The sequence below is a fragment of the Aotus nancymaae genome, unplaced genomic scaffold (genome assembly GCF_030222135.1).
Source record: "Aotus nancymaae isolate 86718 unplaced genomic scaffold, 86718_ANA_hifiasm-v0.15.2.pri h1tg000007l, whole genome shotgun sequence".
In the NCBI taxonomy this organism is placed as follows: Eukaryota; Metazoa; Chordata; class Mammalia; order Primates; family Aotidae; genus Aotus; species Aotus nancymaae.
Window position 1 is genome coordinate 62,770,825 of NW_026988418.1, and position 16,996 is coordinate 62,787,820.

A 16,996-nucleotide genomic window follows, 5' to 3' on the forward strand; every position below is an offset into this window, starting at 1 on the left:
ATCTAATCCTTTTATTTTTCTGACAATTTACACTTAGAAAATGACTTCACAGTTGTGTTTCCTCTGAGGTAGAGCAACTGTGAAGCTCTCTGCTTTCTAGAGACCCCTCATCCTTTCCTTTCTCACAGAGACTCTTCTGCCAGTTTTCTTCCTCTCCTTTCCCATCCCTCATGAAGCCAATTGTCTATCAGGCACTTTCAATAACAAACTGTGAGGTACATTCAGTAACAGTGTAAATCCTGGACCCACAGCCAGTCTCCTGATATGCCCGGCTGCTGCTTCTGCTACTTTTTTCTGCTCTTTTTGAAATAAAAGGGCAGCTTCCACATGGAAAATGTTCGCATCAGTCTCTTATGAAAATCCATTTAGTTCATCATCTCCACTCATGTCCACAGCCATGTCTTCAGTTTCCATCTCACAGGGATCCACTTCGGCTCAGATCTCCTTAAAACCCTGGGTCGTGCTCATTCTCACTCTTTGTTCCACTCAATATCGCCTCCTGCAGCCCCTGGGGCTGCCTGGTGCTGATCTGTCAAGTGTCGCCCTCAGCTGAGGAATGAGGGAACCCTCGTTTTCAGGAGGAGGAAAGGTCACGTGAGGTAACGAGCACTATCTGGGTCCCTGGAGAGGACACATGAAAGGTGCTCAGTAGTTGTCGGGGGATGCACAGCCCCTGACACGTGCCGTGATAACTTATTTAAACTGATTTTTTTCCCACTGGAATCTCCTTTGCTTCTGTACAGATTCTCACACCCCAGCCAAGACTCACCCCACTGGCTCACACACTCACTTTCCCTGGAGTCCAGAGCCTGAACGAAGCTCCAGGTAAGAGGACAGAGTGAATACTTTTGACTCATTCATATCTTCCTTCACCTGGTGATTTCTCTTGCTGTCTAAAGATCATTTGTTTCTCCCACACCTTTTCTTTCTCATTCTTCTCATTTTCTAATATTTTTCCAATTTCAATGTACCCAGAATAGTGATCATAATGTTACATTCAATATCACCCAAATCTCTATATAATTTTTTATTAGATTAATATGTACATATATATGCATTGTTGTCACTTGTGATATATATTATGCATATTCGGTGTGTGTGCTACATGGGGTGTATATATATATATCAATAGATCATATAATGATGCAACTTTTGTAAATTCTCCAGGTTTAGTGTTCCCTGGTTCTTTTCTCTCATCAGCTGCTTTAACCTCTTGTCTGGTCTCACCTCTGTGTCCCATGGGCTGCCACTCTGCCAGGCCCTTCCATCCCCATCTCCTGTTTGCACTCAGCTCTGATTTAACTTTCACTTTTATAACCTCTTCCCTCCCCAAACACAGACTACATACAGGGGGATTTCCTTGCTTTTGCCTTATCGACATGAAAGTTATTTGTGTTTCTTAATCCTGTGTTTCTTAAATATTTTTGTGAATCTAGAGTACCTTTGCCTCCTGGCACACTTGTCCTTACTGAGTAATATAAGAAAGATCAACAAAACAGAAAATATTAAAGTCACTCTATTGGCCTCCCCTCACACTTTGGACTTTCTTGTCCAAGGCCGCATTCCTGATTTGACGTCCTTTGGGTGGAAGAGAAAGTCACAGTAAGATCATGGGTGCCAGTGGATGACATTGGCTGTCGTTTTATTTTCAGAGCTGGTTTTAGAGACCTCCCTTGGGATGAAGAATGCTCCACAGCTGGAAGGTGATTCAATTGAAGGCTCAGCAGACAACACACAAGAGCGTCAAGTCATTGGCCACATTCATGCCTCATGTGTCCTGAAACCAAAGATTATGAAAAGAAGACTTCCATTGTACATCAAGTGGATTCCCTGACCTTCACACTTAGGGTGCAGAGGTAATCACATCTATGACTCTTAGCTGCACTCACTTCTTAAATCTACTGAATTATGTGGATTCTGTGAACAATTTCTGAGTAATTATTATAATTGTTCTTAATGGCAGTGCTCAAAACTCATCACTGTGTGACCTCAAGTAAACCATGTAACTTTGTGAAGCTGCAATTTCATCATATTTAAAATGAAGAAACTTGACAGATTTTCATTCTGACACAGAATGACAGGTCTCCCAGACATTAGAAATTGATTTATTTACAGCCTCTGATACACCTCAAAGCACTGTCATTACTCAATACAGCTGGAGGATGGTGAGGCTGCTGAGAGGCACGTTTTCAAATGGGATTGACCCAGTACTCCTTCCTTCACTTCTCCCTCAATGCTAGGTAACCCACGTAACACTCATTGCACCTTCAACTCACGCAAGTTCAGCATCAAAACTTAGAGGAGACCTGGGTACGGGACAATCTCCCAAGTGCTAGCCTCACAAACTCTAGGTGAGAAAGAAAGCTGAGAAAGTGAGGAGGTCCCTCTCATCCCAAACACACCCTCTACCTCACAGGAACACTGAGGATCATTAACCACCCCGACCATGACCATGCCAGGTTCTGTTACTGGAAGGCAAAAACACATCAATGGTGTTATAGCAACTATATATATATATGTATATATCCAACAATAGTCCATAAGAAGTGTTCATGGCTCTGTTCCTTTCAATACATGGGAAAACTAAATGAAAACAAAAAAATAGCATTAGGTTTACAAGACACCCGAAAATATGTGTTCACACATGTTTTCAGGGGATATACGCAAATGATTTTGATCACTTGATACCTTGAAAAGAGCTCTTGTGGGACACAATGATATTGGTAAGTGACAAGTATAAAACGAGTCTTCAGTGACATTAAAGAAACAAATCAACCCACAGATAGAGGAAGAGCTTTGCACATAGGGATGTGAAATGGTCTGAAGTGTAATGAAAAGCCAAGATGCTGCCTCAGTCAGAGAAAAAAAATCAACATCATAATGGGATACATCGAGGAGAATACTGAGTCAGGGGAGAAAATATTTTTAAAGATAAATTATTCACTAACCAAAATAATATGGGATAATGTACTGCTTTTCACATACACAGACAACTCAACTTACGTACCATCAGTTGCATTAGTTTGAAGTGTTTTTCAAGAAACCCAAATTGTGTTCACTGACTTTAAGTCAACAGTCACCACTCCTGCCTCCACTTTTTTTTGGAGATAGGGTCTGGCTCTGTCACCCAGACTGAAGATCTTGGCTCACTGCAGCCTCCAAAGGAGCTGGGAGCACAGGCATGCACTACGATGCCTGGCTAATTTTTGTATTTTTTGTAGATGGGGTTTCAGCATGTTGTCCAGGATGGTTCTGAACTCCTGAGCTCAAGCGATCTACCCACCTAGGCCTCTCAAAGTATTGGGATTACAGGGATGAGCCGGTGCCCAGCCAACAGCCAGCGCTTTCTAATCCACATTATTACTAGGATAGATGACTTGCTTTGTTAACTGGCATATGTCAACACCTAACTTTTCTTTTCCCTTTTTTTTTTCTTGACCTTATAAATTATCAAGAAGCTAGAGATACTAGTAAAATTCAAGAACTATTAAAATTTGACAAAAATAATGACTCATAATTAAAGTTGAAGATCAATCAGATGTTTAAAACATCTAATTTACACAGTGGTGCACAGACCCACTACAATTAATTTGATATTCTTCTCTATTCCAGATGTGACAAAACCTGAGCTACAGACTTGCTCAAATGCCAAGATGAAAAGCATACATAATAACGTCTACGAAATTAAATGGAAAGTTGTATATATACACCCCCCATTCCCACCATGCATGCATGTAAACATACACACACACACACACACACAGAAAGAGAGAGAGAGAACAAACTTTGAAATGTGGTAATGGGAACAGGAAAAAAAGCTGAATTACTGAACCGTTTGTAGTTGTCAGAGTTCCTGAGTTTGGGATTAGTTAGCAAAGGCTTTGGAGAGCTAAATAAATAACAAATTTTGGTTGGAAGTGAAAAGCAGTGGGCCTGGGCATGAGGAGAGCAGCTCTTGTGGATATATCTCTCTAAGAATTGCCTTTCCTCCATCCACCTGGTTGAAGCAAGAACATTCCTATTCTTACAATGTAATATATATATATATATATATATGTGTGTGTGTTTCAAAACTGTGTATCTAGGTCAACTGTGACCAGAGGCAAAGATACTATCATTGGTCCACTATGAGACAAGCTCCTACCCAAAACCAAGGGAAGTCACATGAATTGGAGTGGGAACTGAAGCATTTCAGATGAAAAGGGGAGGGGATGCTGGGCAGACTATTTTATAGTCTATATATAGCCTACTACATATCCTACGTCAATGCAAAAGGTAGATGAGGGTTTAATAAGAAGACTACTGCAAAAGCTGTAAGAGTGGAAAATATGATTAAGACAAGAACTGGAGAAATCAGCAAGAAGAAGGAAAACTGGTTAAGGCCTATCAGAGTCAGGAGCTTTGGCAATATTCTGAGATGGGGAAAAACAGTAATTAGAAAACTGAAAAACACTTCCATCTTGTGAAATTTTTTGACTACTACTTACTAATGATCTATTAGAATTAGAGATACTGAAGCAGAGAAACGGGCTGAAAGGAAGTCCTAGTCTAGTGTTATAAACGTGGAATTAGAAACATAAATTGACAGTCAATATTTAATTATGGCTGGACGCATACAAGTCAAAAGATCAGAATTTAAATTTCTGTTGTTTTTATGGAGTCAACCTGCAAAATTCTTAGAAAATCCTTATAAGACACCAAATTACCAGTTATTGGCCAAAGTACCTCACAAAAATAATTTTAAAAATTAAATAATTATAATTAAAACTATTATAACAACTCTACTTTTCTTACAAAAGCATTAAATATTTACATTCTGCTGTTCTGTCCATAAAATAAATTCTATATAAATTTGCTTAGATTCAAAACTAATTAAACAATCTTTTAAAAAGTAGAGAAACTTACCTTACTAAGATTTGAATACAGATCGACCACACTGTTACAAAACTTTTCTACATCTTGTGTAAGCAGCTGGTCTGGATCAGCTATTCTGTTGTCCAGATTTCCCATTTTATAATATGTGAAAGCTCTAAAATAGCAAGAAGAAAGTGATTTTGAAACAAGCGATTTTAAAGACAAAACAAAAAAAAATTCACATTACACCACCTAGCTCAAATACATAGAAATGAAAAAGTCTGGAGCCAGAGGATATCCTATTGATTGCCCTAATTGATTTTAGAGAGGAGGACACAAGTCCAGAAAATGATGACTTGTCAATTAATGGAAGAGCCAGTTCCCAATATGCTGTTGTATCCAAGAGCAGTTTCCTTAAAAAAAAAAAACAAAAAGCCACCATATTGATCAGCTTCATAAGTACTACTCTTCTATTTAAGTATTTTTAATATAAAAATACGTTATCACTTACTGAAGATACTCCTCCTAGAGGTATTTAGTGAGTCTTACTCAGAAGCACAGTTTAAGCTCATTTAACCCATACTTCAATAAGTTATTAACCAGAGAAATCTAAAACAAACAAACAAATATTATTGATCATGCTTCATTTCTACTTACTAAATTATAATTTATTTTGCTATTATTTTATTTTGTGTCCCAAATCCTATAATTTTTATAATTGAATCCAAATTGATATAATTCAGCTCTGTTTTACTTTACTGCATTTAGCTATACCTAATGTACCTGGTTTGAGTAATTCTATGTTAAACTCTACATGGAGTATGTTAATATCACTAATTATCAGATGTATCTTGCCATCTTTTTTTGGCAAATAGGCAAAAAGTAAAATATATCCCCTTTCTAGCCAATCTGTAAAGACTTGCTTTTAGGAGTTCAGACATTTACGTTTATATCTTATGTTTCTTACTATCAACACTACAACCCTAGACAATGGAATTCTGTATACACTGTATCAATGAGGGAATGTATACTCTTACTAGGTCCACGAGGTAGGTAGTTTCTAAGGCAAGAACTTCTTGCCCAGCACCACGCCCTCCTCCCATCTCTCTCCATCCGGGAGATTTAACAGTCTCTGTTTTAATTTTCAAGGGCGCAAGAAGAATCAAAAGTCAATCACTACAGCAGAAGTTCTAAGGAACTCCTTTCATTGGTCTGGGGTTTTAGAGAAGGTGGGGGTTCCTCCCAGGTTAAAAGTCCTCTTCTTCCACATCCCTTCAGCCTCCATGTTTGGGTCCCCTTCCACAAACACTCCCTTCGTGGAAGCCATCTTTCTCTCTCCTGGATTTCCCCTCTGGAGTCCCCTTCCACACTCTTTTCGTGGAAGCCTGTCTTCCCCTCCTAAACTCCATCTCTCTCTCTACTCCCTTCCCCTCAGTGTGGAAGCTGCTCTCCTCTCCTGAATTTCCATCTTTCTGGATTCTCTCACTCAGTGTGAGAGGGGCTTTCCTTCTCTGGTTTTCCCCCTCTGGGAACCCTTCTCATTCAGTGTGAGAGCAGCTCTTCTTTTCTCTCACTCAGTGTGAGAGTTCACTGTTTCTCTCTCCTTCTCCTTTTTCTCTCTTTCTACAAACACTTTTGAGTCCGGCATTTACTGCACACTGCACCGTGGTCCCTCTCTCATTCTTGAGAGGGGAGGAGACCAAGAACCCGGAGAAACATCCTCTCAGGGGAGCTGAGGGCACTCTGAACCCCGATATTACATTTGCATTTGTTTAAAAAAAAAATACAGGTTTTACACCAACTAATGCCATTTTCCAGATTACTTCTACAGCCATCTTTACTAACATTTTCCATTGTTATATTAAAAATTTTCTCAAGTGGTCTTTGCTGAATCTTAATCTTTGATACCGATATTGCTTATCTCATTTATTTTAAAAAGTCTAAAAGCTATGTAGCCCCATTGTCCAGTTATATTAAACAAGAATTTCTGACAATTTCAATCTAACTGGATTTTCTCATTTTTACCCACAAATGTAGAACATTAAATTCTTATAGTACCAAGAAGATTAAAATGAGAACCAAACTAAGATAATCACTTATATTTTAGACTTAACAATTTATGTATAAAAAATTCAGACCATAAATTCCAATTTAACTTAAACTAAATTACTTCAAGTTACTATAATAGTTTATGGCCTAAAGTAATCAGGATGATTTGCACTCCCCGCTCCAAATCTCCCCCAGCTCCCCAAGTTGTACCCGACCTGTACCCATTTGCAATGACTGGAAACATTTCTGGTTGTTACAACTATGAGGAGGGTGCTACTATCTAATGAGATGCTGCTAAAAACTGAAGAAAACCTAAACTGAAGGTTTAATAAAAAATGCCAAATAACCCCTCACCCACATATGTATGTATATGAATATATGTACATTATAAATGAAATTAAACCAAACATAATCCTTTCATCTAGTATAAATATTTACATTGAAAATTATACTATAAATTACAAAACTAAACTGAAAATAGGAAGTTAGTATCATAAATCTTTAAAGAATCTGATAAGTAAAAACCCTTAAAGATTTTAATAAGATGCAAATTTCCCGTGTTAAAAAGATTTTTAATGAATTAAACTTACGAGAGGCATGGCAGTGATGAAGTTGCATAAGTATCTCTTGAAATCTTTCCTGCTACGACCAATGATACCACTGCAAACCACCACATGCAATGCATTAGTTGGAAAAGAAGCAAAATCTACCACTAGGAAAACTTCCGTAAAGCTTTAAAATTACTCTTGGAAACTTCTATTAAATCAAAATAATCAATTTTAAAAGATTCTTAAAAAAAACACTTCTTTTGCAAAAATATGTTTGCAACTTTAAAATGTAATCATTTTGAACTCGATTGAATCTCATCCTGCAAATGGCAAAATTAAACAGAATGATAACTATTTCCCTAGTAAAAATGGCCACTTTAAAAAAAGGCTTAAGTGGCTACAAAAAAAATTTAGATAGCAAAACAGGAGTTTTGCTTTATAGCCCCAGGAGTGCATTATTATGAATAAACAAAGTAGTATTTTGTTTTCAAATATTTTAACAATTTGACTCTCATTTGTGTGAATGGCAGGGAGACAGACTAATGGGGATGAGCAAAGGGTCAAGAATAAATATTTTAGGCTTTGTGGACCCTATAGGACTCTGTTGCAACTACTCAATTCTGCCACTGTAAAACAAAAGCAGTCAAGAATAAATATGGCTGTATTCTAATAAAACCTTACCAAAGCAGATGGCAGGTAGTAAGATTTGACCTTGAGTCCTAGAGTTTGCCAACACTGGGACTAATGCATAGATTAGAGCCCCAGAATGGATCTATAGAAGCCTCATGTCCCTCAACACACTTAAATTAGACTAGCTCTGCTTTTGCCTACTGTTAATCTGTTTTATGTATTTTTCTGCTTTTAAAATATACATTAACATTTTTTTAAAAAGGTTCCAAAACTTTATCAAAATTTTGAACAAAGCATTATAAGTAAAGGATCTTTGAGTAAGATATGTCTATGATCTAATACAAAATAGAATCTATTTGATCACAGAACTCTTTTTTCAAATAATACTTAATAATATTCCCAAATTTCATAAGATATATTTATATAAAATATTTGAGAAACACTGGACTAACTGGTTTAAACCTAGCTGCCCATATACACACAAAAATGACTAGCATATATATGACAAGAGAAATAATTTCCTTTCTTTGAGGGAACAGATAAATAAATTTGGGAAGCCCTAGGTTAAACAAAGCTAACTAATGTCTTTACCAAAGACCTTCCCAAAAGTTTTAATGTATAATATGTGCATTTTTACTCTCTGAGAAGGCTTTGTAGCGTGAAGCATTTCCTCTATCATAGCTAAGATTCCACAGAACATACTTTGGGAAATGTTAGACTGATTAAAAGAAATTAATACTCCAATTTTTATGTAACCCCTAAAAAGCAAAACAATTGAAAACAAAAATGGCTAACTACAAGAAAATTAAATAGAACCACACAAAAATGTTGTTTATAGCAATAAGAATATTAGAGACATTAAGCAATCAGGATAGTAACAAAGGTTCAGATTAATTTACGTTAAAATTGTTTGAATCAAACCAAAGTACATAAAACCAAAGTGCTTTAGTGCTGCTCAAGCTGTGACACACAAGAACATGCCATCATTCAGCAATGGTTTACCATTGGAGTAGCAGCTATAAATTTAAAAAATGGTTTCTTGAATAAAGCCTTATTTCTGCTTATTATTCCACTGCAAAAGAAACATAATTAACAAAAAAACAATTTTACAGTAGCTCTTATCACTGTAACTTCCAAATGTTTAAGAATCTTTATAAAAGCTAGTTTCGCAATTTTAAAATGCTGCTTGTAGCCAAATGGGTGAAAATAAAATACATCTTTATGATCAGATAAAGCAGCAACAGGGTATGAAGAATTTTCCTCCACGTCACAGAATTAGCACAGTTTCTGCCTTAAAAAGGGTGTCTTTCCTATTAAGATTTTCCCACACTCCACAGTCATTAGTCACCACAACAAATAAGTTTAACATATGAAAAGAATATTAAAATGAAGTACATTAAGGACCATAATAAGTCTCTTTGAGGCTTTCTTTAGCAGAAATACATGAATCTAGACTTACTTTAGAAAAGACAAAAAGGGAAAACAGATAAATCAATTTACACTGTAGCTTAAATAGTGAGATGGAAATATATGTTAACTTTTCAAATAAAATTATACTGTATGAATGTGTAATATTTTAAAACTTCTTATTGAGACATGGTCCAAATAAAGAATTTCATACATAGCAGAGGCTCAGAACCATTTATTCAGGAGAAAGTTAACAACTTTAAAATGAGCATTTTACAATTGGTGAATGTTGGTTAAGAATAAAAGGAAGTTCCTTATGCAAATCTTTTTTGTTGTCGTTGAGATATGATATCTCTAAGCTTAAGTGATCCTTCTGCTCAGCCACTCGGAGAGTTGGGACTATAGGCACGTGCCACCACAGCCAGCTAACTTTTTTATTTTTGTAGAGGCGAGGCCTCACTGTGCTGCCCAGGCTGGTCTTGAACTCTTCGCCTCCCACCTCAGCTTCCCAAAGTGTTGAGATTACAGACATGAGCCACCATATCCAGCCCCTTATTCTATTTTTACAACTTTTCTGTAAGTGTAAAGTATATCGAAATAATGGTTTTAAAAATATTTTTCAGAAACTCACACAAAAAATGAAAAAAAAATTTTTAAATCTCATAATTAATTTTAAAACTGAGTACTACACACACACACACACACACACACACACACACACACACACACACGTGCTCGATTACGCTCCCCTACAAACACCCTTCAAGGGAGACCAAACAATTAACAAGCTCTCAACTCCAGCTTCTAGCAAGTGTTTAAGGCACTTACTTTTAGATATGAATTCATAGCCAAGAGTCATAGAATGCTTGAGGAAAGCCTCTAATGTGAATGACAAACAACAGTATAACAAAGGACCATGAAGGAAACAAATAATGCAGGGAGCTAAAAACACATTAAAAAAAAGAATTAAATAGCTTCAGAGGTGAAAAAATATTGCATACTTAAAAGAATGATCGCTATAAAAATGAACATCCATACAAAAGATAACTCTTGGAAAAAAAATTATAACAAATAAAAATTCACCAGATAATAAAGTTAAAGAAATATCCTAGAAAATAAAATAAAATGGCAGAGACAAAAATAGAACAGAAATTACAAGATAATCAGATTATTAGTCCAGGGACTCCAACACTCAGCTAGTAAGAATCCAGAAAAAAATGGAGAGAAATAATTTCTTTTTAAACACAAGAAAATTTATCAGAGAATCAGTTTCCAGATAGAAACACCTAGTGCCCAGCACAATGAATGAAAAAGAAAAATTCATACCAATGTTCAGTGAAATTTTCAAACATTCAGTAATACAACAGCAACAATTTTTTAAAGAAGATTGAGGGAGAGATTGAGGGAGGAACAAATCCCAGCTACAGCTGAGCAATTAGAATGGCAAGAGGCCTCAATACCCACCCTGGAGCTGCACAACAGAATCTACTGGATGCTTCATAAAGGTTTGATTAATTGAATCAGAATCTCTAGGGGTGGGGCACAGACATTCATAGTTCTTAAAATTCTCCGGATGATTCCAATCATTCTGCAGCCAAGTCTGAGACCAGAACAGAGTGATACTCTCAAAATTCTGAAGAAAAGTGATTTCCAACTTGGAATACACAAACATAGTTAAATTATCAATCAAGTATGAGACTAGAAGAAAGACATTTTCAGATCTACAAGGTCTCAAAAATTTATCTCCCTTCCACCCTTACTCAGAAAAAGAGTGTATCTGCCAAAACAAGAAAGTAAACTGAGGAAGAGAAAAACAAAAAGTCCAGAAACAGGTTATTTAATTCAGAATGCAAAGATGAAAGAAATTCCCAAAATAATGATAAAAGCAAGTTCAAACATGATTGCTATTCAGTGGGCCTAAAATGCAACCAATCCTGATTAAAACAAGAAGACAGGAAACTATAAAATGTATACGTGGGGGTGGAAATAGAAAGATGAAGTTGATAGATTAGTTGGTGTCTGACCATATTCCAATACTGAAAAGATTTTACAGTATTGTCAAAAAGCTCAAGCTGAATTAGGGGGAAGTACGTTAAAAAAAAACAAAAACTAATGTGCACAAATAACAACTGGTAATTTATAAACACCAGGAAAAACAAAAAGTTGTATGGAAAAGGTACTATCGAAGTATGCTATGTGGCTCAGTTGTAAGCAGCAGTCAAAATCATATAAACAATACATTCTGATTTAACAAAAAATTATGTAATTTTTATTGAGAAGATGAGCGTGGGAGAGTATAAAAGGGCTAATTCTCACCTTCCAAAGTAGGAAATAAACACTTCCTCTCTAAAAATGAGAAATCTATAAGCAGTAATACAAATATATAATATGGAAATGCAGACACAAAATAAGAGATGAAACAGTAAAAAGAACAGAAAATGACTGACTCCAGATAATGACAGTTATGAGTGAGAGGAGCCAAGAGATTGATGTGTTTTGTCATTAATGCTATAGGACTATTTGACATTAAGCTATGTTCATGTATTATTTTTAAAGCTATGTTCATATATTACTTTGATTAAAATTAAAAGGCACACGACTGACCAGGGAAACTTGGGTTGAATATACTAGCCTACATAATTTACCCCTATTCAGAGGTACATACTTTCAGAGCTTTAATGCTGTGTGTACAAGATTCTTTACTGTCCTAGAGATATGAGTTAGAGAGCATGGTCATAAAGCATTCTTCCTCTTCCTACAAATCTTTAAGAAGCAAATCAATAATCTAAGACAAAAAAAACCTTTATTTCAAATTGTTGGGGCATTTAACAATTTTAAATACTGTCATTCAAAAAGTTATTTTAGATTAAATATTTTAAGAAATTTTCTGACAAAAACTACATATCAGGAAATAAAATTCCTAGTAAAAATTTTTACTCTGACATGCAAATTAGTGTTACAAAAAAAAATTCTTAAGTAATAGATAAATGGTAAATGATTATAACCCAAGATATCCCAACTGACATTTGTGATGTTTTTACATTCAAAATTAGCAATTCCAGTGATTAATAACATGTAGAAAGACTATAATGAAAAACATATAAAAAGTACTAACAGTAGATGCAGACAGAAATGTCAAAGAATTGTTTTCCCTTCCAATAAACATGCTCAATGTGATTCTTTGAAATGCTTTCAAATTTTCCTCCAAATTATCTCATTAATTTCAAAATTCCAACTTGTTGCTTTTTTAGAACTCCCATTACCACACTTATTTTTTTTTTTGAGACGGAATTTCGCTCTTGTTACCCAGGCTGGAGTGCAATGGCGCGATCTCAGCTCACCGCAACCTCCGCCTCCTGGGTTCAGGTAATTCTCCTGCCTCAGCCTCCTGAGTAGCTGGGATTACAGGCATGCGCCACCATGCCCAGCTAATTTTTTTGTATTTTTAGTAGAGACGGGGTTTCACCATGTTGACCAGATGGTCTCGATCCCTTGACTTCGTGATCCAGCCGCCTCGGCCTCCCAAAGTGCTGGGATTACAGGCGTGAGCCACCGCGCCCAGCCCTACCACACTTATTATATTGCATTTTAATTTTCTGTCTTCTTGTCTCTAACTCTTCATAAACTGTCAGCTCAGTAAGGCTTGGTACAACTAGTTTCTCCTAGTTGCTGGCATATAGACCCCTATCACAGTGTATTGCACATTGCCTGGCACATGGAAAACACCAAATATTTTTTAAGAAAATGAACAAACACGTAATTTGACTTGAGTATCTTTTACCTAATTTAGAATCTATTTCTTGCTTATAAAGATAATGCTTAAATATGAGACAAATTAGCATTTCACACATATAGGAGGAAGGTGAATGAAAAAGTACCTTTCAATTAGTGTCCCATTTTGAATCATCCAAACATCACAATATGTTCGAGACACCAGCATAACAGCAATAAGTATCAAGTAATCTGTCTAAAATAAACCAGGCATAGTAAATTAAATAAATGCATTTTAGAAAGTTCAAAGAAATATTACCTTGGTAACAATTTTTGGTTTACAAATCTAAAGTTTTATGCTAGTCTTAATACAGTTGGCTGACATTTTTTCTATGAGCAATTTTAAACATAATCAAAATGGAACTCAAGAATATTATGTAAATGGAAAAGGTCTCATAGACTCATTTAATCTTTCTCATTCAGAATTCAAAAGTGAATCTTAGGCAGGTCAAAGAACTTGCCTTCATACTCCTAGTCAAGGACAGAAGCTAGGATATAATTTAGATTACCTAGATTATAGTGTATTGTTGATTTTCTTATATTTCTAACATATAACTTTAACAAAGAAAAATGACAGTAACTGTAAATATACAGTTAAACAACTAACAAAAATTGAAACCTAAAATTTTGCCTAAGTAGAATAAATTTGGTTTAATTTGTTAGAAAAATTTCTAATAGTGCCCATGCCCTCAGAGGGCTTTCCATTTAGTTATGAAGGGAAGAGTTACACATAAAAAGTTGCAGACAAATTTAGGCAAACATATTTGCATCACTTCATGTCCTAAGCTGTGGGATGGGAAGGTTTGGGGTAGCAAAAGACAGTTATGGCATTAGAAATATGATAAATAGTAAAATAAAAAAGAGAATGAGGATTAAGGGTAAAAAAGGTGAAGGATGTAATGGGGAAAAAAAGGGGTTAAAATCATATGAACTATGGTATTGTATAACCAGCAGAGTTTATACATATAAAATTCTTGCAAGCTTCTCAGTAGAACAAAAAGTGATTTTTAAAAAGTGATGTTTAAAGAATATTACTTAAGCAATGCTGTGCCAGATAGATTATGAAGCAGGGAAAGTTCAGACGCTGGGTGATTGGCTAGGAATCAGTTATCTTTCTATGAGATGAGAATCCTGCCACCCCAAGCCCAAACACACACATTTAAAGCTGATCTTAAACTTTAATTGGAAAAATAAGACAGTGACATAGAAGCTAAAGTCAGGGAAGAAGGTCTGCAGAGGGTGGCAGGTTGGCCAATTTAGCCCCTTCTACCTCCCTTACTAACTCCCAGGGATTCATTCAATGTCTCAAATTCGTTTTACATTCATTGAACCCCTGCAATAGTTCAAATGAACATTAAGCTTTAACTAATTGGAGGATAATATACAAATCTTTCCTGAGAAGCTTATATTTTAAATAAGGATTCTCCAAAGGCAGAAATTTGTAGAAATGAGAAAACAGTTATGCCTAAAGAGTCATTGGAAATAGTCACGAAAAAGATGAGCATTAGGCAATTTTTTAAAACATATTTGTTTTTGATGTAGGGAGGGACAGGATTTCACAGACATGATGTTGTAAACAAATGAAAGGCTGAAGACATAGAGTCAGATCATAAAACAACATCTTCTAAGCAGATAATATTAAAAGGAAGGCCAAAGTCAGGTTGTGATTTACTCTATAAGAAAAAAGAAATCAAATGTTTTTATTAGGATTTTAAGAAATAATACAAATTGGAAAAAGGAAAAGAAGCAAAAAGGCCAATTAAAATATAGTAATCCAGGTAAGAGACAGTGAGAACAGTAGGAATGTAAAGGGAGAGACTCATTTATGAGAAATTTTAGGACACTTAGAACATTTATAATATAAGGGAAGGAGCAGATCTAAAAAGTGTGTGACTCCATTTTTAAATTAAAATATATGCTTACACACAAGATGACTATATATCAAAATGAGTAAGAGGCTGACAGGTGCCAAAAAGAAAAAAAAAAAATGTAGCTGCATTTTCTAATTTTCTTCAAGGAACATGTATTGTCTGTCTAATTAGGAAAAAACAAGTGCTATTACTTTTTTAAAAAGAATTTCTCAAGGGCAGAATCATCAGGACATGATGCCAAGGTAAGGAAGAGAAGAGCAAATTCAGCATGATGGAGGAATGGACGTTGTCGCTGGGAAATGCAATGCTTTTATAACAGTTAAGTACAGGAAAAATTAGCAGATCCCAGTGACCAAAAAGGGTGACAAGGGAAAGAGAAAGAGTTGAAGGTAATGTTATTTCTAGTTACAGAATGAGAGAATGCTGAGGAAGATTGAAAACACAGCATTATTTTAATAATCATTAAAAATGTTTATAAAGATAATCTTGATAAAAGAGCAAAGGAATTACTTATAAAACTTTATTCATACAAGCAGCTCACTTCCTGAAATACCTGATGAATCCAGATGTCATTTTGGGTATCTAAAAAACATTTAATCAAATATATTCCACACTAATGTGACTTGTTAACATCTCAATATAATAAAAAGGTTTGTCTTTTGAAATTTAACCTTATTTTTATTGACAGTATTAACTATAACAAAGCAACACCATTTAGGGTAGCTGCATGGCAGTACCCTAGTATTTCATATAAAATAAAATGAAATGATACGTCCTAAACAAGAGAAAACTATTTAAAAACTGGCATTGAACAAGGGTTTTTATATGACAGGTGATGATTTAAAGACAAAAATTTAGTAGTCTTCTTTATCTACAGAGAGAACATTTGACCTACAGTATAACCGAAGTGTTATGATTTGATTGTTCTAATATTATGTAACCTCGAAAGTTGAACACTTAATGATATAATTTGGGTATCTGTCTCCACCCAAATCTCATGTTGAAATACGATACCCAGTGTTGGAAGGTGGGGCCTGGTGGAAGATGTTTGGGTCATGGAGGTGGATCCCTGATGGCGTGCTGCTGTCCTCCAGATAGTGACTGAGTTCTCATGTATCTGGTTGTTTAAAAGTATGTGGCCCCTCCTCAGCCCTTTGCTCCCTCGCTCACCATGTAAGACACTGGCTTTCCCCTTCACCTCCCGCTGTAACTGCAAGCTTCCTGAGGTATCCCTGGAAGTGGAGGAGATGCTGTGCCATGCTTGTACAGCCTGCAGAACCATGAGCCAATTAAATCTCTTTTCTTTATCAATTACCCAGCCTCAGGTATTTAATGCAAGAACGGCCCAATATATTTAACATTATAATTTCCTAAGACTTACCTCTTTGCAAAATGTTCTAGGGACCATGATTTTGAGAATCTGGGTGAGCCTTGAGAAAAACACCTTGTCCACCACAGCTCGCTCCTTTTTCCCCTCTTTCTACGTTAAAAAAAAAAAAAAAAAAAAAGGCCTTTTAAGATAGCTATAACAAATATATAATAAAATTAAAGAATCACGTTTCATCTAAGTCAATATAAGCAGCTATCAAGATAAATAAATTTACAGAACATAGACTTGCATACTTACACTGCTACTCATATTCAAACATGTTTTTGAGAAAATAATGTTGTCTAAAAACTGAATAAGGAAGTGAGTTCTGGAACCACATAATTATCTGGGTGAAGAAAACTACAAACAGAAGACACAGCAACTGAAAAATACCAAGGTGAAAGCCTGTAATGTGCCTGAGGAAGAACAATATGGCCAACCTGGCTGGAGCTGTGAGGAAGGTACCATCACAGAGGATGACGTCAGACAGAGAGCTG

At 35.7% G+C, this 16,996-nt stretch overlaps 1 protein-coding gene across 1 annotated transcript in view; it reads right to left on the reverse strand.

The window, feature by feature from the left end:
- Window positions 1–1,012: 1,012 nt before the first annotated feature.
- Window positions 1,013–16,996, reverse strand: part of LOC135268153 (ATP-binding cassette sub-family D member 3-like) — a 58,079-nt gene continuing 42,095 nt past the window's right edge. Inside the window, 6 exon segments of the mRNA XM_064372715.1 lie at window positions 1,013–1,777; window positions 4,906–5,029; window positions 5,366–5,463; window positions 7,494–7,563; window positions 13,367–13,455; window positions 16,512–16,610. Coding sequence (XP_064228785.1) covers window positions 1,769–1,777; window positions 4,906–5,029; window positions 5,366–5,463; window positions 7,494–7,563; window positions 13,367–13,455; window positions 16,512–16,610 — 489 coding nt within the window. The 3' untranslated portion in view covers window positions 1,013–1,768.